Source organism: Aptenodytes patagonicus, chromosome Z, assembly GCF_965638725.1.
Source record: "Aptenodytes patagonicus chromosome Z, bAptPat1.pri.cur, whole genome shotgun sequence".
In the NCBI taxonomy this organism is placed as follows: domain Eukaryota; kingdom Metazoa; phylum Chordata; class Aves; order Sphenisciformes; family Spheniscidae; genus Aptenodytes; species Aptenodytes patagonicus.
The window spans coordinates 31968149-31990917 of record NC_134982.1 but is presented as its reverse complement, the minus strand read 5'-3'; the positions used below and the strand labels follow the sequence as shown (position 1 = coordinate 31990917).

The following is a 22769-nucleotide window of genomic DNA, read 5'->3' as shown; positions in this document are numbered from 1 at the left end:
CATTTCCTGATAGCCATTATGTTCACAGGATAGCTGTTCTCAGAGCTAAGTTCCTTTAGGAATATAAATTAATATACAAGCCACAGCACAGAGCAAAATCCGGAATGGTATGCAAAATACAACTTAGCATTATTTACCTATTTTATTATTTACCTTCATTCTCACAATATTCTCTCATAACATTCCCAGGCAGGAAAAACAATTTAAAAATGTAGCCACTTGTATGATAGTGTTTGGTTGGACTTCACAGCTATTCACAGAACTTTTATCCATACAGATCACAATTACAGGATCAGGACTATAAGCACACACAATCCTTTCTAGAGTTTGATCCTACATGTGGAGTGCCTTGTGCCATTTACTACAATACTCTGCTCATATCCACATTTCACACAAACAGTAGCTTATCAGATCTGGCCCTTCCATGGATTTTTCTTCAATCCCAGCACACTGAGATGCCTGTAAAACAGTAAACCTCTCCAGGGTTTAGTTGCACACTTCTTGCTGCCTTTAAAGAAAGGTAAATTAGCTTCTGCAACTTGTGCTGTGCTAGGCAGCTGGCTCAGTCCCCAGCTGAGTTACAGCCCCATGAAATAGGTGCCTCACTCTGCAGCAAATTACCACTAACGAGACCCGACAGTTAGCACATGCCACAGATACAGGATGCTACCCATAAGCTCACGATCCATTGTCTTGCACGTGCCTGAAGCTGTGGCTACAGGCTCCCTATGTTTCTACAGATGTGGGAGCTGTTGCCTTGAATAAAGTTTGATGTTGGCAGTATGAGGAATTAGTTCTGCTTTCATCAAGTTCAGGGCTCAGAAGGAACTAGGAGTCCTGACAAGGTACTTCTTTATTTGTGAGATAGCACACACACATTTTATAAATTTATAATTTGTATTTTAAAATGGATACATTTTATATATTCACAAATTTATAAATTAATTTATACTACTCAAAGCTCCAAAGTGGCAACTTGTCTCTGTGACAGCCTGCTCCTTGGTACCAAAAAGAATGCAGTGGAGCTGGTGCTAGCATAAGTCCTGATTTTTGCCTTGAACTTTCTGTAGGCAGTAGGCCATGCAGCTGTTGATGTCTGTAAGGCATGGCCTTGTGTAAGTTTACTGGGGGATGGGGACCCCTCCATCAAGCAACACACTGATGACTGTACTATCCCAACATACTAAAATTACTCTTATTCTGTGCAGGTGACCCACATATAGCCCCCAGTGCTGCAGGGCAGCTGCTGTATGCACAGGAGACCTTTCCCATCTGTGCATGATTGCAGAATGCACAGATACTGGTCTCAGCCCTGCAGACTTCTACCTCCAAGTAAGCTTATGGCTATGCATAAACTTGCTGCAGTAGGGCAAAGCCCACACCCCTTCCCAACTTCTGTGTATTCTGTGACACTAGGTCACACAGTACTTGTTAAGACTATGCATAGGGTTTCATTTACTCTGATTTTCTAATCTTTTTTCATCACCTCTATTGTAGTCTTGCTGCAAGTGAATAAATCAGTTGTATAATAGAATATAAAAAAAGTCTTCAGTTGTGCAATAGAATATAAAAAAAAAATTTCTTCCATTTGTTGTAAAAAGTTATAAGCATGCAATATTTATGAGAATGCATTTTTAATTGCTTTATTTTTGCTTTCTAGGTATATGCCAATTGGTATCGTGTTTTTAATTGCTGGGAAGATAATAGAAGTTGAGGACTGGGAAATCTTTCGTAAACTGGGTCTTTATATGGCTACAGTACTAAGTGGGTATGTCATTTCTTAAAGATTAGATTAAATGTGTGCAGTTTTTAGACCTCACTTGATAACAACTCAATTATCCACAACACCCAGCCTCTTCTAGGTCAAAGACAAAAATTCTTGTCAGTGAAAATTATGTGAGGATGTTTTGAATGCACGTTTTGCTGAATGCATGTTTTGTTTTAAAAAGTCACTGCCTTGCATTCTGAAAGAAGAGAAAGCAAAGGCTGTTCTTGTATTCATTGTTTCATCTTCTGAGCTTGGTGCTGAAACAGATAATATGGTATTTTTGAAAGTAGTAATGCTTCTGTTAGATACTAGAAGAAGCTGGAAAAGGGTGAGGTTGTGAATTATGGCTTATAGGAGGTTGACAGCCTATCGAAAATACACGAATATTTGGATTAAGCTGGGAATCTCCATGGGACCTGTGGGCCCAAGGTGTACCAGCATAGGCCCAGCTCCACTGCCCAATGCAAATACTAATAAGTGCAGTGCACCATAAATGATGCCAAAGAGGAAACTGATCCCTTCCCACCTCAGTGCAGAGCAGGCAGCCAACATCGAGAGAAGCCCTGGGCATTGCACTGTTTGTTAGTTACTCCTTCAAGGCAAAGGTAGCTGGTGAAGCTGCAAAAGCAGCAGCTGCTATCTGAATAACTTAGCCAAGCATCAGAACATTTTTTCTATTCTTTTTCTAGACCCTTGGCTGTGTAGAATGGTCTGGGGTGGAGGAGGTTACACCTCCACAGTGTGGAGCCTTGCAGATGTGGAGCCTTCGAAGGTGCAACTTAACTGCTCCAAGTGACATAGGTTATAATACTAGAACATTATGTATTTCTGAAGACTATCCTACAAAGAACCCTTTTTATAGATAAATGGATATTACAGTCCCAATAAGTTACATACATTTAAATTTCTATTTCCAATTCAGTGAAGCTTAACTTCTAGGCTGTCTTGGTTCATTGCCTTAGCATCCACTCCTATAATTCTTTCAGTATACTAAGGATTTATTCATGTTTTGTCTAGAGGCTAGATCCAAAGTTGTTCAAGAGCTTCTTTCCCCCCACTTTATGCATATGCATGCTATTCTTCAACGTCATTTACATGCTTTCTGACAACCAAGCAGAGAGAAAAGTAATATATTAGTCTTAAATGCAAACTTCTCTATAAATAGTCAAGAAGGATCTCTTTTTTTTGCATTAATCTTTGCTAGATAATTGTATTTATTTCAAAGTTGTTGTTCTGTTTTATGCTTAGGCCAGTATGTTTGGACTAGCTGTTCAAAAATAATTTGAGATATAATGACTTTCTAAGTGAAAATTACAGCTCCAGAAATAGCACTGAATCATGACTTTTTCAAAATGTTACAGAGAATAGTGCAAGTTATGTTTGTCTAATGCATAATACAGTTTTTTGTGAGTTTCCATTTAGACTTGGAAAAGAAATCAAATTTTTAAAGGATGCAAAAGTTGATGTTTACCGAGAGACTGTAAATCAAGAGACTAACATTTTCTATATAAATTATAAATGAGACCAGGACCACCAGTTAGGTAAAAGTCATTTATAGAATGACACTGTATTGCTTCTGCAGGTTTTCTATGTTACTAACTCCAGTTAACTCAGAGGAGGAATATGTTGGATGGATTATTACTGCCCTTTGACTTCAGTTTTAGATCAGATAGCAAGTTTTACAGTTTTAGGTGATAGCAAGTTTTATGACTGTTTACCTATTAATGGTTACTATTTGTACTGTGACAGGGCGTATCTTCCTTAAGATGTGTGTGAAGACACAGTGCCTTCTCCAGAGTACTTCGATTGCAAAGTAAACTACAACCACATATAGTCTCCCGTTTAGCTGGTAACCATGGGCTTGACAGGCACAACAATTCCCAGGTGCCATCAAAAAGATTGCATGTAGTAAGGGTGCCCACCTTTACATCCTTGGAGAGAAAAAGTCTCTGTTCCACCGAACTCCTTGCACATGCCACGATTTTCCCTGATGGGTGCTAGGGTAGATCTCTGCTGCATTTCTGTCTCTTATGGGATGGCCTAGAGCGGGTGATGCTGAAGGTGTTGTGGAGAGGGACTAACAGCAGCACATTCTTTGCAAAACTGACCATCAGGGAGAGCATGTTGTAATCAGATCACAGGAGCAAAGATGACAATGTATACACAAGGCTATAGGCTGCAGGGAAAAGGTGCTTGTTCCATGATTTCCAGCCTGCAAGAATACCCTTTTTCCCACCTCTCGGCAAGCAAGAGAAGTTGTGTTCTTTCTTTTTTTCAGCTTCTTAAACACTGCTGTTCCCACGATCTTTTTGGTTTTCATCCTTATTTGCTTGATCTTGTCTGTTTGCAGTGTGTTCTGTTCCTCAGCATCTTCTGTAGCTGTCTCTCTATCATCCTTCTTTTAAGCTTGATCCTGAGAATTACACGTTCTTAAACATATTTCTTGTATTCCCTATCAAGAAAAATGTGCAAGAACATGAAGGCTGGTGTGTCTTATCCTCCTTTTCCTTTCCTTTAACTTCCCTCTCCAGCTCATCTTCTATCTCACCTTCTTCCCAGCTTTATTATTCATGACCTTTCACATTCTCAGCCCTACCAGCTCTCACCCACCATTTTCTGCAGCACATTTCAGTCTTTATGTCTCATTCAGGTCACCATGAGGGAACAGACTTTCCCCAGCGCCTCTGCTCCAGTTGGCCACTAAATATTTTCAGCCTCTCACTTTTAATGGTGGCAGTGTCAGGATGAGGACATGTTAGCAGTCACAGAGGAGGAAAATCGAAGTAGGAGGCATAATACAAGTGCCGGAGAACTCACAGCCTGAGGTGGAAAAAAAAAAAGGAAGCTGCAGCAAGCAGACTCTCTCTTGCCTGTGCCTTTCTCTTTTCTGAAAGCAGCAAGGCAGCTGCATCTCTGGACACTATAAGGAATGCCAGTCTGGGATTCTGAAGGACAAGATTCTTCCTATCTTAAAATTGAATGCTATTAGAATTTCTCTTTTCAGTTGCTGATTATGATTTTTGGTATAAAAATTTCTGCTGCTTGCTGTGAGTTGCATTTCATGCATGCAAATAAATATTAGTTTGAATTTGTTTCATGAAAATCAGTAGTAGCAAAGCAGATATGCACAAATACTTTATTTTGGATAATGCCATGTTCATGCTGCCACTAAAAAAGTGCAGATCTAAGTTTTTCAAAATAACTATTTGGAAGTCAGTATGCTTCTAGATGTAGACATACTTGAGATGTTTACTCTCATCAACATTTTGATAAGACACCCAATGACACCCATACCACTTTTTTTTTTTTTCCCCTATATGTTTTGCAGAATTCAGTTTGTTCTCAGGCACCATTATATAAATTGTTAGGTTTCTTTCTAGAGTTCTTTACAAAATTTTATCAGTACATGCTGCGTGCTGTTATTTACATTCCACTAAATAAATAATTTGTTCACATACAGAATGAAAACTTTAATGCTTTTAAAAAGAGAATTTTTCCAAGGAAACAAATAGTTAGGTTTTGTGAGTGATTTTTGGTGATGTTGTGGATTTCTGTACTGTGGCTACTGCTCTCTTAATTGCCTATTTTTGGTAGAACAAATGGTACCATGATTTATCACTATCTTTATCAGCTGCTCTGAAATCATAAAGCACTATTACAACACAGTAACGTTCACAAGAACATCTTGTGAGGACAGAATAAAAATCCCAAGGTCATACATAACAACAGTTCTGGTCTTTATGTTTCCAGGCCATGATAATTTCTTTTCACAAGAAGCTGATGCTGCTATAATTGCTTGCGACCTTGGAACACAGGAAATCTTTCACAGACCCTTCACATATTTTCATTTCAAATATACTCAACAGCAGGCTCTTTACCTCTAATCTTAATGCCCACAAAGCTCTGCGTTCATATGCATTCAGGATTAATGCACAATGTTCAAAATTAATGTGCAGGTTGAAGGATGAATTTGTCCCTGAGACCCACCCAAATATCCAGGCAAACACACCTGAGCAGCTCAAGTGAAAAGGACAGTTTGATCTTTTGCATGTCAACACTTAATTTTAAAAATTAATAGTTTCAAAAGACAGTATTTTAGCATCTTACAACATTAAAGACAGTGAGACTACATATATCTCGTCTGTACAGTCTGAAATACCTCACTACATTTTAGTTGTAGACCTAAGCTTACACAGTTTTCCACAAAGTAAGTGTGAATTTTTTTATAGGATCATGTTTGAATTTTCTGCAGAAAGATCTGTCCCTGACTGGGAACCATGTTTACCTTTAATTCCAAAAGATTTTCTATAATAAAGGCAGATAAACGTAGAAAAATAATTTGGTTTGTTTCTCTGATTTGTCTCTAGTCTGCATTGTAAGGATTTGGCAGGAGAGTGGAGTGTTTTACGGTATTTCAAATCACGCTCTGCGTCTCACTTTAAATACTATTTATTACTTCAGTTTTCTCATCTTCATCAGTTTAAAATTATTTGCAATGTATTAGTTAATTCTTGTTCTACTTTGGAAAGAGAGACAATTAATAATCTCTCTCTCATTTCCAAAAGAAAGTGTAGAACAGCATTAGTCTGCATTTTTTTTAAGATGGTATACTCTCTAAATTTTGAACATAGGTGTCACTAAAGTCACCTTTAGTGTTTCATAAGTGTACTTAAGGACAGAACTAGATACCTGTTATCACTGTCTTACTAAAACAAGGCAATGAGATGGATCCCTTTGTTTAACTAGTCCATTGTATTTTGCAGACTTGCAATTCATTCCACTATAATTCTGCCACTGATCTACTTAATAATAGTAAGGAAAAATCCTTTTCGGTTTGCCATGGGGATGGCTCAGGCACTTCTGACAGCCCTCATGATTTCTTCCAGGTAAACAAAAGAAACATTTTCTGTAATGTTCTTAGTAGTAATTGTTTGCGCTCTGATTTTATTGCTACTTTGTTACATACTCTGATTTCACCTGGACAATTCTAAATTCCCTGGAGGTTGAAATACTACTTTCGTCATTACTTCTCTAGTACCCAAAGGGGCACTATAGATTGCGCTGGCCTTACACCAAATGAGAGTCCTCCAGCACTGCCCCTCCCAGGAGGAGACAGTTCTTTGCCATTCAGTTCATTAGTCACAGACTTGCTAGATATTAAGCTGTTGCACTGTTTCTGTGACTACATGCATCATGATGATTTGACCATGTAATTTTGAGGATAACTAAGACTTTGTTATTTCTTTCCATAATTAGAAGAGATAACACAAGTTACTTTGCTTTAAATGCCAACTCTTACTTTCATGGTGCAGCCTTCCTGCCTGTCTTAGATCTCTGTCTGAGTCTTAGAGCAGATCAGGCTCTGAGGAAAAGGAAAGATAAGGGAAATGGTGTGCTGTTGCCTGTGCTTACTTTGTGTGTTTAACTATGTGCCAGTTCAGCAACTTTGCCTGTCACCTTCCGCTGTGCAGAAGAAAAAAACTTCATCGACAAAAGGATTACCAGGTTTGTTCTTCCAGTTGGAGCTACCATCAACATGGACGGCACAGCTCTTTACGAAGCAGTAGCAGCTGTATTTATTGCACAACTGAATGACTTAGAACTGGATATTGGCCAAATAGTTACCATTAGGTAAGACTAGAGCCATCACACACATTTTGTTGGAGGTGTTTTTTTTAACGAATGGTACATTAATTTTGAATACCCCATGGGAAAGTTGAAACTATCATTCACAGCACAGGAAGTAACAGAAACATTCTGACTTCTTGGTCCGAGGCCTTGCCTGTGTAACCTGGTGAGGAGGTGGGATGGGCCAGGACATGCAGATGGTATACAGCATCGTTCTGGAAATTGCCGTTATTCTTCCACTGCAAATACTTGCAAACCCAACTTGGCCTCTGCATCTGATCTGTCCAGTTCGCTTGTTGGTCATGTGTTGCCTGTTATTTTGCAGTGTAACCGTAACAGTATCTATACATGACTTGTCCCATAAACTTGTCACCAGACTTTGAGTAGATGCTGTTCAAGAGGAAAACTGGAACATTTGGGCTTCTTTCCTGCAGTGAAATAAGCCTATTTGTGCCAGAAAATAGAGTGTCTGTGAGCAACATCTATTCTGAATGCCTCTTCTGGGCTTTATTTGGGATTTAGTGTCACAGCTACAGCAGCCAGCATTGGGGCTGCAGGCGTCCCCCAAGCCGGACTTGTCACCATGGTGATTGTACTGAGCGCCGTCGGCCTGCCCGCCGAAGATGTTACTCTGATCATTGCAGTTGACTGGCTTCTGTAAGTTTAAGGCACTTGATATTTAATTATTTTTCCTTTTTTTTAATGTTTACATAAGTTGTGTGGGAACATGTGGGTCTGAGAAAGAAAGCAACAAAATCATCATGTTGCAGGAATTGGACAAAGATTCTTCTTATGGCCAGGCTTGTTCAATACAGAGTTGAATGCAGCAGTGGCTTTAGTTCTGAGAGAACTCCTACTGCATGGGATGGCAGTGAATAACCTCACATCCAGAGGTGCTATCAATCTTAAAATAATGGCCACAGCATTAATAAATGATGAGCATAATACTCAGGAAAGACAAGTTTGACAGTACCAAGGAGTGCCTCTGGAGTGTCAGCTGCCACTGTATTATGCTAAATTCATACACCATTCATAAAAATCAAATGCAGCCACATTTGAGCCACAAGCAGAACATCTCAGCTGATTTCCACAAAGTACATAAAATCCATACAGTGGTGAAGGGGTAGTGGAGCACAACATGAACTAAGCAAAGCTGGTCCTGGACCCCACATGCACACACATGGCGGGCTGTACATGGGTCTGTGCTGCCAGCATTACTATGCTAGGGCTGTTCTTCACTGAGAGTTTTTTAAAGACCCAGCCCCTTGATCAACAAGCACACACATGCAAACTCGGAAAGCATTGCTTATGCCTGATCCCAACCATCTCACCTCAGAGCACATCAAAACCCCTCAGTCCCATTAAGCAGCTCTTTCTGGAGAGAAGCATTTTCACCAGAAATCTTTTCTGTTCAACTTACACCGAGATGTTTCTCTGCTACTTTTGCAAAAGCCCAAAGAATCACAGAGTGTATTCTGGAGTTCAGGAGGACATCAGCATTCAGTTTTGTCCCATGATTCACTGGGAAAAGTAACAGGATTGACAAGTTAAGGAGTATAACTTTACTTTGTAATACAGCTTTTTTGCCTCCTAAACTGTGTGAGCTTTAGTGCTCAGACCAAGGTCTTGTTCACCTGCAGTAACTCAGCATGGATGATATTTCATTGGTATCAATGCAGAGATCTTAATCATTTCATAGTCTCTGCATGTTTTCATCTTAGGTTCATGTTTACACTCAAGGTAAGTGCATTCCTGTTCCTCCCCCACCCTTTCCAATCATTTTCTTGAAAGATTTCTGGCAACAACCTATGTATTTCATAATTTATTTGATTATATAACTCAATTTTGCAAGCTGTAGAGAGAAATGCCAGTCTCCAGGAAACCAGGGCTGTTGAATGGATCCAAGAATCAATTCAGTTTCTGTAAAAGCATAATTGCTCCAAACAAAACAGCTCCAGCCACAAGTACGTTCTCCCCATCAACTGTCTGCAACAGAGTCTAATAGGTTTGTTTGCGGTGCTCCACAATCATTTTGTTTTCTCCAGCTTTCTTCTTTTCCCAGTGGGCATTTAGTTCTGTTAAGGATGGTGAAGATCAGTACAAACAGCTGGCTCAGAGCACGTATCTAAAGAAGAGTGTAAGAACAGAACAAATGTATATCGGTTCTTTTCCCAAAGTACTCTCCTAGCCTCCTGCAAATTGCAGCTCACAGAGTTCCTGAGCTAGAGGTGGTTTTTGTTTTAACAGTTCTCAATGGATTTCTTCTTCTTCCATGAATGCCTCATTGCTTTTGGGACCCATATAAACTTTTAGATTTCCACAAGTCCTGCGGAGAGGAATTCACAACCTAACAATGTGTTGTGCAGAGACATATTTAATTTATAATATATAATTTTGATATTTATATATATAATTATATAATATATATAATATATGTTATATTGATATGTATATAATTTTGATATTTAATCTACATCCTAATCATTTTATTTGACGTCCTCTAATTCTTTTATGGGAGTGAGAGAGAGAGAAAAAGAACAGTAATTCCCTATTTCTCATAGTAATCATAATTTTATGGATCTGATCTCGTCTCCACTTTGAAAGTCCAAAATTTGTGTGATTCTTAGGCACAATACGAATACATGGAAGCTACCTGTTCCACCATGAAACAGACAAAGAATTCAAGCTGTTTCTGATTCTAATTGAGGTATTTTTCAGATTAAGGTGTCTTGCTGTGTAAAGCAAATTAAAGATTAATTTCATGTACCAGGGATCATTTGCACTGCATTTTGGACCTCAGCGGATGGAACGCACATCATGACGCCACGTAGATTATTAACATTTTCGCCTTTTGTACTTATTGCCTAAAATGTATTATTTTGCAACCTGCTAGTAGTGGCTCATTAACAATCCTCTAGTTAATTCTGAACTTACCAAGGTTTTGTTACATAGGCTTGAGGAGTACTTCCATGTTTTTAATGAAGAATAGAAAAAATTTGAGAATAGAATAGAGGTATTATGAAAGATGAGTTTCCAGTGCTGTTGATTTCCTCACTTGTCACACTGATCCTACTACCCCTCTCTCTTCCTTTCCCTACCATGTATTTCCTTTCCACATGGAGAACACATGGGCGCTTTTTAGCACCAGAGTTCAGCAGTTGTAGTATATGTGTATGAGACACGCCGATTCACTTCACTATTGTTTTTGCAGTCCCTTCTATTTGTGAATATATCCACTTCAATATCCCTGCACAGACAGAGCAATTCATTCTGCCACAAAGCCCTTGCAGTGCTGTGTAGCTGAAAAGAAAAACAGGGAAGCATGACCTTCCACTGTCCCTACCTTACTTTCACACCAATTTTCAAACTTTGCTATATTGCATGGTTTTGTTGCTCCTCTGCCAAGTAGTGGCAGATTTTTAAGGCCTGTAAGTCACATTTCTGTTGGGAGAAAAATCAACAGTACAGAAGTATCATATTCCTTTAAGTGACTTGTTTAATACAACTTCGTACTTCGACCCTTTAACAATGAGAAGCTAACAGAAGATGGCCTTTCCCATTTCCAGAGTTTGGGCCAGATACTGAAGATGCTGGGCTAGGTGCTCCTCTGGCTGAGAAAATGACTGTTAGAAAGACAAAAGGCACAACGCAGACTCTTCTGCTGCGCACCACAGTCTCTCCTCCCAACAAAAGCAGTCTCATCACAAGGAGAACCGGTTGTGTAGCATAGTTCAGGGCCTGAGAAGTGATCCCTACATTTCGTGAGGCTGTGCACAGCAGTGTGATTACTGCTCTAACAGACTAGTGATGTGACTTGCAGTTTTGCACACCCTGTACAAAGTAATTTGTCATGAAAATGACTCCAGGTTTCTTCAAATACATGTGGGGAAAATTGTTTCTTGTTCTACAAGATTTTTTTTCTTTTAATTGCAGAATTACCCCTAACTGCACTGGGAAAAAAACAGCTCTGCATTTGCTAGAGTACCTTACTCTTACTAAAAGGATTTTCTAAGTAACATACAGAATGGTTTGTCTGACAACATTTTTATTCCATAGGGATCGATTCAGAACAATGGTGAATGTCTTGGGAGATGCCTTTGGTACAGGGATAGTGGAGAAGCTCTCTAAAAAGGAGCTGGAGCAGATGGATGTCACCTCTGAAGTCAACATAGTCAATCCTTTTGCCTTGGAAACAACAACACTTGATAATGATGAAAGCGAGACCAAGAAATCGTACATCAACGGAGGCTTTGCTGTAGATAAGTCTGACACCATATCCTTCACGCAGACATCTCAGTTCTAAAGCCAGTAGCTTTCAGGTAAAACAGGAGCACTAAAGGACATGGCCATATGCAATATCTCAAAAAGGTTAAAGGATAATTGAGAATGAATTACATCTCACATGCATTTGATTTACTACCCAGACTCTGGTTCTCCTTACCAGTTCTGCCCCCTTCTCATCACCTCTCCCAACAATTTGAACTCACTGCTTTTAGTCCTTGCTGATAGGTTGAAGAAAAAGACAGGTGTAAAATACTTTTTTTTTAATTTTTTTTTTTTTTTTAAAGAATGTACACTATTGCTGAGGCTATGAAATGCCTCTTTGGAATCAGCATGCTCATAAATGGGTATCTTAGCTGGGACAGCCAAACGTGTTTTACTCAGGAGTAGCACAGCATTTCACATCTTACCCACATTACAAAGCACCTGTATGAAATCCTTTTTAACATCCTTGCCTTCTAAACAGATTGCACTGTACTTCACACCTACTGTAACTTGATCACGTGCCAAAATACTCATTTCTGCAGCTGAGAGGATACCACTTGGGTGAGACAGGAAGGAACAGACCAGAAAGGCCTTGTAATAAGTATTTTACTAGGAACAGGGTTTCATTTTTCTTTAATTGTGAAGTAATTGGGCATGGAAGAATTTCCAGTGATTTTGTAGCTAGGTTTCCCCATGCCTTTCATGTGAACGCCAGCTCCTGGCATTGGCCTTCAGATGTGAAATAAATTGCTGCGGGTTTGCCCTTCTGGCATTTGAAGAGTTTTTGTAAAGCGATACTTCACTGATTTAGGTCCACTTTGATGGCCTCCTAGTACAGTTCCATCAGAAGCAGAAATAAGTCTGTTTACTGTTGTTCACCTTTGACTCTAATCAAATATTAATCAGCCCAAAAGTAGGCAGAGGTCATGAAGATGAAAATAGACTATAGAGCAAAGCATAGTGCAAATTCTAAACCTTTCCTCCTTAGAATAAAAACAGTTATAGTATCAAGAATATAGGAGGCATACCTTTTTCTAGAAAGAAGCCACTGTCACTAAGCTTTTTACACAGACTGGTTGGTTTTTTGCTCCTTGGTTTAGTTTGCCAGTTGAACATGCAAGTTTGTGGCTGCAACACTACTACAGTGCCAACATGTCAGCTAAACTGTATCTTATGAAGCATTTCTGGACCCAGAAAGTCACGTGTTCAGGTGGCTTGCTATAGGATAAGAAGCACCAAGAACTTCCTCATAAGAAATCTCCATTTTCTAAAACATTTTGTACAAGATTTCCATGGTGCAAAAAATCACTCTCTCAAGGGAGGAGTTGCTGTAACAAATTTTTTTGCCTTGCACATTAAAGTAATTAGCCATTTTATATGTAAAGTAAACTGAAATTCATATACAGTTCTTTGTTTGTAAATAAGCTTGTGGTATTGCACTCATATGCTAACAAAAAACCCTTCAAGTTCCTGCAGTGTTATATACTCAGTTCAATCCTACACTTTTCTATTTAAATAAACCAGAAGTGTGCCAAAGAGAACTGATTATGAAAAGAAGAAAATATTTACTTGTAGGTTTTGATAAATTGCACCTTAAATCAACAAGTCAATGAGACATAATACTGTATTTAAATTAAACATTTTACACGATATGGAAGTGTTAATCTAAGCATTGGTATGTTTATACAAAATAAATAAAATGTACAGATTGAGTAAATCAATCTTTTACCTGTGCAGAAATAGTATGAGACAGTCTTTAATTGTACAGCTTTGCTTATGGGAGGAAAAAACCCACCAGTTTCCACAGCTAGCCTATAATCTACACTTTGTCTTTGCTTTTTTAAGTCACCCTTTTATGATCACACCATTATGTAGTCACCCTGTTATGATGTACTGTAAACAATGTTCTTAACATGTTCTAAATAAATAATTTCTCTCTTTACTCTTGTTTTAGCCTACCATCCTCTCCTCACAACAACAAAACCAGTTGAATTTAGGATTATCATCACTAGTGACTCAGCTGTAGCTTTGGCAAGAATTACTCTCTTCTTCCAATAAAATAAATGCTTAAGAGCACAGTGCTGAGATTGCAAGAAAACCCTCTAACTGCAGATGATCTGGGTTGGGAGTATACTATTAAACACATGCTAAGCAGGGGATTATTTATTTATTATTTATTTATATGGATCAGATTCAACTAAGCAGGGGTTGATGGAGCTGTTTTGCCATCTATTCACCACGAAGACACCAAACCATATACTGAAGATACTGTTAAGTCCAAGGATGCTTTTCCTCACACAATATTCTGAGTATGTACCTTCTATGTATGTGGAAACATCCTGCATGGGCAATGCGTCCTCTTCTCCACAGCCTCCTGGTCTGGAATCTTTGGAGAGCGGTGGAGAGTCTCCCATCAGAAAAGCACCTGCAGGTGTTGGCCCTTCACACCATGTTGTTATGTTCCTGTAGGGTCTTTGGGGCTGCAGAAGCTATCGCAGGATTGGACCCTGCATTTTGAATAGCATGTGTGGCTTTAAGTCATGGAAGGCAAGGTTGCCCACACATGCATTCCTGCTGAAATACTCAGGGACTTGTAGTCGACTCTTAAAGCACCTGGACATAAAACGTACACAGGTCTGTCAACATGCACAGGTCAGCTATATCAGCTCCACAAGAATTTAAACTGCATAAAAACAGTCATGACGTGCAGTTAACTTCTTCTTTAATCTTCCCTGATAAGAACAGAAACTGCCCAGTTTGAGGTCTTCAAAGACACAACCAACCACTCCCCCAAACTCATGGTTAGGTCCCTCCCCTAATTTACAGTTTCAGGTCCTGTTTGACTATGTACAATGTACCTTGGAGCATCTCCTGTCACCCAGCAAGTGAGATGCCAAACAACGGAGCATGCACAGCTGTGCAGAGCTACAGCCGGGCAGAGTTTTCCTGTTTTTCCTTTTTCCATGTTTTCTACCTGCAGCTTTTCCTTGCCCAACACCTGGCAGCTCTTGGCGGACTGCAGGAAGGCAGGATTGCCAGGGCATAGGAGGCAGATCAGGCAAGGAACAGCAACCAAGTCACAGCACCTTGACCACCAGACCAGTATTGCACACTGAAAGTGCGGAAAGTGTAATGAGGAAAGGCTGTGATCTGTTTATAAATGCACTTTCTGGAAGCCAGTATCTCCATTGGCTGTTGGCAAAGGCAAAATCTTGAGTAGATGAGATTTTTTTTTTCTGACCCACTACACATAGGGTTTATCAAATGTACTGTTCTTGATAGTCTCAATTGGCCCCAAAAAACTTACGTCATTGCCACCATTCAGAAAAAGGTGTGAGGAGGAAGGAGCAGCAGCGAGGAGCTGTTATGGACTGACCCTAATCCCTATTCCCAAGCCCCCTGTGCTGCTCAGAGTGGGATGGAGATAGAGGAGTCAGCAATGAAGGAGTGATGTGGAACCTGGGAAGAAGGGGGGTGGGTGGGAAGGTGGTTTAGATTTTGTTTCTCACCATCCAGCTTTATTTTTAGTTTGCAATAAATTTAATTAATTTTCCCCAAGTTGAGTCTGTTTTGCCTGTGACAGTAATTGGTCAGTGATCTCCCTGTCCTTATCTCAACCCATGAGCTTTCCCATCTTATTTTTACCCCCTGTCCTCTTGAGGAGGCGTGAGAGAGTGGCTGGGTGGGCAGCTGGCAGCTGGCCATGTCTATCCCACTGCAATGATACATACAATATATACATATATCGAATTATAAAGAGAGCAGTGTATAAATGTTTATAGATATATATTTATTTATACATAGATACACTATACGCTGTACTACATGATATATGTACTACTGCTATCCTACACTATAGAGTAGATAATATACACACATTTATCAAGATACAGAAATATATACAGCCTAAAAGCAAAGGTACAAAATGGGTAAAACATTCTTTAATAAGAGCTAATGGAATGAATAGGCAAGGTCGGGGTCCTGCAGTTTACTTTTACCAGGCTGCAGAGCAAGCACTACATGCCCCGGGTGGGGGGACTTGAAAAGGGCAGAGGGACGCCAAAAGGGTCGTGGGGCACAGACATGTTGGAATGTGCCTGAGGACTACGGACCCCTCCCAGGAGGCCACCAAGGGTCCCCTGGTGCAAATCCTGTCGCATGCAGAGACCGATCCTGTGAGCTGGACCAAGAAGGAAAAGACCTTAAGGGAATCCCCCAAACGGCCATATGAACCAGAAGAACTGGCCAGTGGGCTTGTGAACCATGAACTGGATTTGGAGGTAAGTGCCAGACAGAGAGGGCGGGTGGCAGGGGGAGCTCCATTTACCCATGGTTGTGGGGGATCTTCAAGCTACCTGTAAGACCGCTATGGGGTGCAGGCTGCTGCTATATATGTTGCTTTATCATTAGGTCGATGACCTTATACAAAAGGTTTCAGGAAGCTCTGGCTGACTGAGTGAGGGGGAATCGGGAGTGTGCCATGACTTGTCTGCCTTCCTGTCTGGGCCTGCAGCAGCCAAAGAAAGGAACATGGGCACAGAAGTGACAGCAGCGTTCAAGGACAAAAAAGGAAAAAGCCTGAAGAAGTCTGACTAGCAACCAGCCCCCCTCACACCCTGTTAGCAAAGTTTCTCTGTACTTGAGTTAAATTTATTGTCCAGTGTTTCCTTTCATAAGCGTGTATAATAGCATGTGAGTAGACCTCTATGCCACAGCTTCTGTTAGCAGAGTTCTACTGTCCTCCTGGTGAGGTGGGAAGCTTTGGGGGTATAAATCCCCTTTCTGAAGCTTTTAAAAGGCAAATTGCTGATCTCAACAGAAGCCAAGTGGCAACCTGGCTTGCAAACCAGGATGCTTATAGCTTAGACAAGGCAGCAAGAAACCACTTTAAAAGAAACAGGTGGTTGTGGCAGAGGTGGATGCACCATGGGAAGAAGACTTGGTGGATATGCAACAGTATTCCATCATAATGATGGTGTTTAGTAAATCTTATCAGTGATAGACATACTATCCAAGCTTGCCTCGGCCATTGATCCAAAAGGCAAAACATGTTCTGAGGTAGCTGGGGCTTTTAAAATAATTTTAGAAGACAGTGCAAGCCTAAGAATTACAGATGGATCAGGGAAAAGAATTTTTAAACCAGCCTTTAAACAAGCTGTTAAAACAGATAATGTTCACCGTGTTATTACTAATAATGAAGTAAAAGCCTCTGCCATAGGGCATTTTAATAGGATGCTCAAAACCAAGGTGTGGAGATGTTGTACAACATGCAACACTTCTTGCTATGTTGATGTGTTGTCCAAGTTTATAAAGAGCCATAACCATAGCTTCCACCATGCTATCAGAGCCAGGCATGTGGACACAAACACGTTAAACTCTGCAAGGGTTTGGTAAACTTTATATGGGGTTGTGTTTAAAATTAAAGCATCTCTGCCTCTGCTCAAAAAAGGGAGACCTCATCAGGGACTCTAGAACAAAAGGGAGATTTGAGAAAGGTTATGAGCAGATGTTCGCAGATGAAATTTTCATAGTAGCTGAAATTGTGAGAAGAGGACAGCTGCCTGCGTACTACTTAACAGATTATGATCACAAAGCAATTGGGGGGGACATTTTACCCTGAAGAACTTCAAAAAATGAATCCTGACAAGGACAGAATCTACAGAATTGGGAAGAACATTGCTGCAGAAGGGAAAGGAAGAAAGAAAACAGCTGCTGGAGAAGTGGCAGGGCTGCGCCCAGAAATTTAATAGTTGGACAGGAGCCTCCCATGTCCAGAACATCTAGTGATTGACAGCAGAGCAGGGGAAAAAGGAAGGGTGGCAGATGGGGGATTGTAGAACATTATGTTGCCCAGCAATGCCAGCATCGGCATCTTTCCACAATACACCGGCATGAACTTTACTGTAGAGCTGGTGAGGTGCCTTGAGTGCTCAGGCAAGTGGAAGATGGGGCTGGTGGAAATACAGTACCTACACAGCTGGGATACCATCAGCAAAGATGCTACCTTTGAAATGCCACTGCAGAGTAAGATACAGAGTATACTTTGCAGAAAGGCTATTATCTGTCCCTCTCCATGTTGATGGAACATGTGAACCACAAGAGAACTTCAGGCATCAACTCTCCAGCAGTGGACCTGGTCGGTGACCCCATCATAGTGAAAACAAAGCTTAAAGCAGATAAAATCCTTACACTTGTCCTACAAACAGAGATCTAGCACATATTTTGGGGGCTTCTCTGCAGGTTGCTGCTAAGAAATTGCCCTGCCTGATGGACGTTACTGGAGGGTTTAACTCACTTCACCGCTACACACAACTTGCAGAGCACCGACTTGTCGGGGAATTTGCGATTCCATTATTGCTCTGCGTTTGGCTGGCGATAATAACAATGAGATCATTACAGCGATGTATGATAAGCCGCACTATGTGCTGGTAGACCACCACCACATCAACACGATCAGCGTTAAAATAAAGACTGACCAGCATAAGCACATCTCATTTTGCCTTGGGTAAGTGATTGAGAACTGCATCTTCAGCCCTGGAAGTATCTAATATTTTAAGAAACCACACCAAAATGGTAGTGGTAAAAAATTATGGGGACCCATCCTTGCACATTAATTACTACAGGGCCCAGGCTGGTGATGGTCTCCCTGGTTTTCAAGCTGTTTTGTGTGAAGCATGGTGTGGGTGTTGCAGGTATATTCTGTAGCCTGTATAGAAAGACCATCCCGCAACTGAAAAGGGGTTTGGAAATTGTTAAGCAACACATTAACAGTGCCGCTCTAGATGCTGCAAAACACATGTTTGGACATGTTTCCAAGGTTGTTCCAAACAAGTTGGAAATGCCAGCAAATCAGGACTTGTTTGTATTCAAATAAAAAGCCATAAAAGGGAGATGCCTATCATGCTCCCAGAAGGAAGGTCCACCCAGCCCTTTAAAAGAAAAAGGAAGGGGGACACCAGACAACAGTCTGACCAGGACAAGAAGAAGAAAAAGAACAAGAAGCCAGGCCGAACGGTGCAAAAGAAACAGAAAACCCAGAGAAAGAGGTCCCATTCAACCTATAGAAAAGGAAATATATTTATAAAGGGATGACTTTCAGTCATGGCTGCTCAGAATAGTGTACCAAATCCAAGCTGGATTTGTTTGAAGTGTCTCCAACACAGACTTGCTTTGAGAAAAAGCCTTTTTATTGAGGTGCCTTCACTTTTCACTGTTGCAGAAAGTCGGTACCTCTGGACTTTTTCATAACTGAGAATGGGGAAGTTTACATAGATCTGGACAACACCCTGCTGTACTTTTGCTGCAAGATTGTAAAAGCTGACAGGTCCAACCTATGTGCTGGTGCAGCTGTGGGCCTCGTGAGTTACCCACCGGACTCTGTTTGCAGCCGGCTGGATGTTACTCTGGGGGACCAGCTGCCACACCTTCACTGAGCTGCCTCTCGATTACAGCCATGACACATTGTCAATGCATTTCTCCATGGGGTTGTTCTACAATGACACAGCCGGGCAGTGGGAAGCGGGCATGCTGGATCGCGTCGGTAATCAGTGGTTTAGGCAATGGCTCTGATGGCCCACAGTAGGACTGAACTATTTGGACTGCTCCATGGTGATCTGTTCTCTCAAGGCAAGCTTTTGGAGAATGGTGTGAATGTAAAAATTGAGCTGATGTGCATCAGACAGCTTTTGTTTGATCAGCTCCCCAGAAGCAGGAACTGGTCATTACATATGCCTCGCTGTTTGTGAAGAAAGTGCAGGTGGCACCTGGAGTGTGTTTGGGGCACACTGGGGCATTACTTATGGCTAATGCAAAATAGCCAATGCACCAGATGGGCATGAAAGTGTCCAGCACACCAGCCGGCAGTTGTATCAGCAACCAGGAGAATTTGTTTCTGGAACAACCACACAGAATTCTTGTTATTGGGTTCATAGATAACGATGCTTTTAGCAGCTATTATGCTAAGAACCCTTTCAACTTCAAGTATTATGATAGACATTTTGTGTCCCTGTATGTGGATGGTGAACTAATGCCAGCGAAACCCAATGCCGGCACTGCAGCCCAATTTTGAGAATGTCTGCTGTGTGAGAGAGTACGCACAGCGCATTGAGATGATTGGCCATTCCCTGCTGGTTGACAGGGAAGAGTTCACCGGTGGCTATACCCAGTTTGCCTTTGACCTATCTCCAGACAAAGAATGTGCTGATCACTATTCCTGGATTAAAACAAGAAACCTGAGAGCAAAGGTATACTTTGCAGGGGCCTTGATCACCACCATTAATATGGTTGTGTGCAGGGTATTTGACAACATGATAGAAGTAAACCAGTGGAGACACGTGCTCTTTGACTGCATGTGAGGATGGACACTGAACAGCTTCCTTGGGTTTTTTTCAGCAGACCCCTACACCAAAGAAACATTTCTAGGTGTTTACCTGAGCAACTGTCTCCTGTGTTTCTCCAGGACCAGAGAGCATGGTTATGAAGAGCACAACTTCCCTGCTTGTTCCAGGAAGAAATATGCTTGTGCTGCCCTAGTGTACTTGTGCATTCTTCTGATACTGTGTGTGCACATAATGCAACACCTCCTGAACGACAGGATCAGAGGCCTCAGGAGTCTCAAGGGGCTTTTCCACTTCTGTCTGCATAGGAAGCACAGGGAAAAAACAACCCACGAGGCAAGTACATCTTTACTTTGACCATCCCAAAGCAGGTTGCCAGAGTGTCAAAATTCTCGAAGATAACTTTGGGGAGTCCAAAAGTTTTATTGTTTTGTTTCGATGATGAAGGGAGAGAGGCTAGTAAAATCATAGAAATTTATCTTTTCATTGGGAGCTGCTTTGTAATATGGATAAATGGTATTTGTCCTGCCACCAGCAAGCACATCTCTGAGGAACAGCAGTGTGGGCAGTTTGGTCCTGGCTAAGAACTTTGCAAGCTTCCCATCTGATTTTGTCATAGCGGCCCACTCATGCTCCCATATAGATCTGATGTGAAAACCGGCTCTCTTTTGTTAGTCCCTCCTTTGTTGTGTTGTGTAATACAAATATCCAAAGGTGGTCCCCGCCAGAGGGTTCTGGTCATTTTCATGGTAGCATTTGATACAGCTATGGGAAAAGCACCCATTAAATTCAAAAGCTGTTGGCATCCCATCCATAACTGCACAGACATCCAAGCAGTAGGATCCTATTTGATATTCACCACCTTGTAATGCTTGACAGATTTTAATGTGTTCCTTTTCAGCCACATATATATGCCATTGAAGGGGGCTGTATATCTCTTTTTCCTCAAATGATAGCCACCTGAAGGAAGAGTGCTGCTGTGTTAGGTTTAAGAAACATAAACCAGTATGTGGACATACAAGTAGAGGCCAGTGTAGTACACTGTAAGGGATCTTCACCTTCACCTTTTCACTGCCTTCTTTCTCATGGAATATGTGATGGGTTATCACCATAATCTCATTTCTGTGTGATTTCAAAAGTTTTTACATCTTGCTGGCAATAGTAACTCAGTTGGTTTTGCAAGTCAAAAGTCTCCTGACTAGCTGTGTGCCATGCCGAGAACTGTTTTTTCTCTTCAAGCATCATGCTGTCCACCCGATAATATTCCAGTGGTGGAAGAGGCCCCACATAAGTTTGTTTTTCAGCAGTGTTGAAAAAATGGGGGAAATAACCTTTGCAGCCCTCAATACCCAAAGCTTAGGGAGGGCTGCTTAAATTCATGGGTAGAAAATTTGGAGTCAATGAAACATATACTCAGGCTGGGTACTTCTATGCATGTGAGTTCATCGTCTTGGGTGATAAAACCACACATCCACTCTTACTTTCAGAAACCAGCTAACAACAAAGTAGCCATCCCAGCCTTTGGCATTATGTGCTGGGGAAGTGTAGCCCCAAAACCTTGTGTTCACAAACAACTGAATAAAGTCCACAAGATGTGTCCTCCCATTCTCATTCAGTTTTCCCCTTCTTCTTCATCCCAAGGGGCATCTGGTGCTAACTCCATGGAAAAAATGTAGTTGGGTTATGTGTCCCAGTTTCCTGCATACATTCCATGTCATAGGCAATATAGCCCTACCCTGCCTCTGGATTTTTGATCACAGGCATCAACCAGTGCTGGCTTTCGTTACAGATCTGTTCACAGCACAGCCCACACTCCCAGACTTTACATTTGTGATGTTTTTCTACATAGGCTTTACACTTTTCACAGAAATCTTAGCCAAACAATCAATTTGTTTTTTAACAACCTTGCAACAGGCCTTGTGCCTCTGCAAACATTTCCCGGCCCTGCACAGCAGCCTCCAGCTGGTGCATCTTATCTGTCTGAAGTTAACTGCACAGTCATGAGATAAGCAGAGCCAGCAATAATATTTACAGCTATGGCCATGGTTATACAAAGCTCACAAAAGTTTCTTACCCCAAATACCTTCCTAACATCCTTAACATCATAATAATGTTAATCATGTAAAAGGAGGAAACATATCTTGTGATATCAAAGACCATAATTTGGCTTAAAAGTCCCCCAACCCTTTTTCCCCCTGGACAGGAGAATGATGAGTATATTTACATGTTGCAGATTCTCAAACAAGGAGATGTCACTCAGCATGACCTTCCCGTGCACAGCCTACCCCAGTTTGTCATGTAACCCTTTTTCTCTGCTTAACAATTCTGCATCTCTTAGATCCCTCACAGCTGTAAGCTCTGTGTAAGACTCCCAGCAAAACAGAGATTATTGTGACTGTTATTTAGATGAATTAAATAACATCACTTTTTGTCCATAGTTTTGAAATGGAAGATAGACTGTGGGGTTCTGCATACCCCATTCCTAATGGCTTTTACAATAATGGTAGCTAGGCAGAAAGACTGGTCAAAACACAGCTCACTTTTACTTTGCAAAATAGTACTGACCCAGTCTAAAAATTTTGCAGCCTTCATATAGCATAAATTAATAGTGTGAGATTACAGAGTTACACATGCTGGCAGTTTCAAGACAGAGCTGAGCATTATCACCAGGTTCAAACAGATGGTGTAAATGGTGAAAAATCTGCTCTGCATCCCAAACAAATGTTTCATAAGCTTCATGTAGTGACACCTGATCTAAATTAACTAAGCTG

At 41.0% G+C, this 22769-nt stretch overlaps 1 protein-coding gene across 4 annotated transcripts in view; it reads left to right on the top strand.

Moving 5' to 3' along the window:
* The window catches only part of SLC1A1 (solute carrier family 1 member 1), a 56406-nt gene extending 41192 nt beyond the window's left edge, over positions 1 to 15214 (top strand). For 2 of the 4 annotated variants that reach the window (XM_076361734.1, XM_076361737.1), the window contains 6 exons: positions 1661 to 1768; positions 6532 to 6654; positions 7205 to 7399; positions 7919 to 8053; positions 11453 to 11715; positions 13617 to 15214. In XM_076361734.1, the coding sequence (XP_076217849.1) occupies positions 1661 to 1768; positions 6532 to 6654; positions 7205 to 7399; positions 7919 to 8053; positions 11453 to 11699 (808 nt within the window). In that variant the 3' untranslated portion in view covers positions 11700 to 11715; positions 13617 to 15214. The other 2 variants (XM_076361736.1, XM_076361735.1) reach the window with 2 other exon arrangements.
* The last annotated feature ends 7555 nt before the right edge of the window (positions 15215 to 22769 follow it).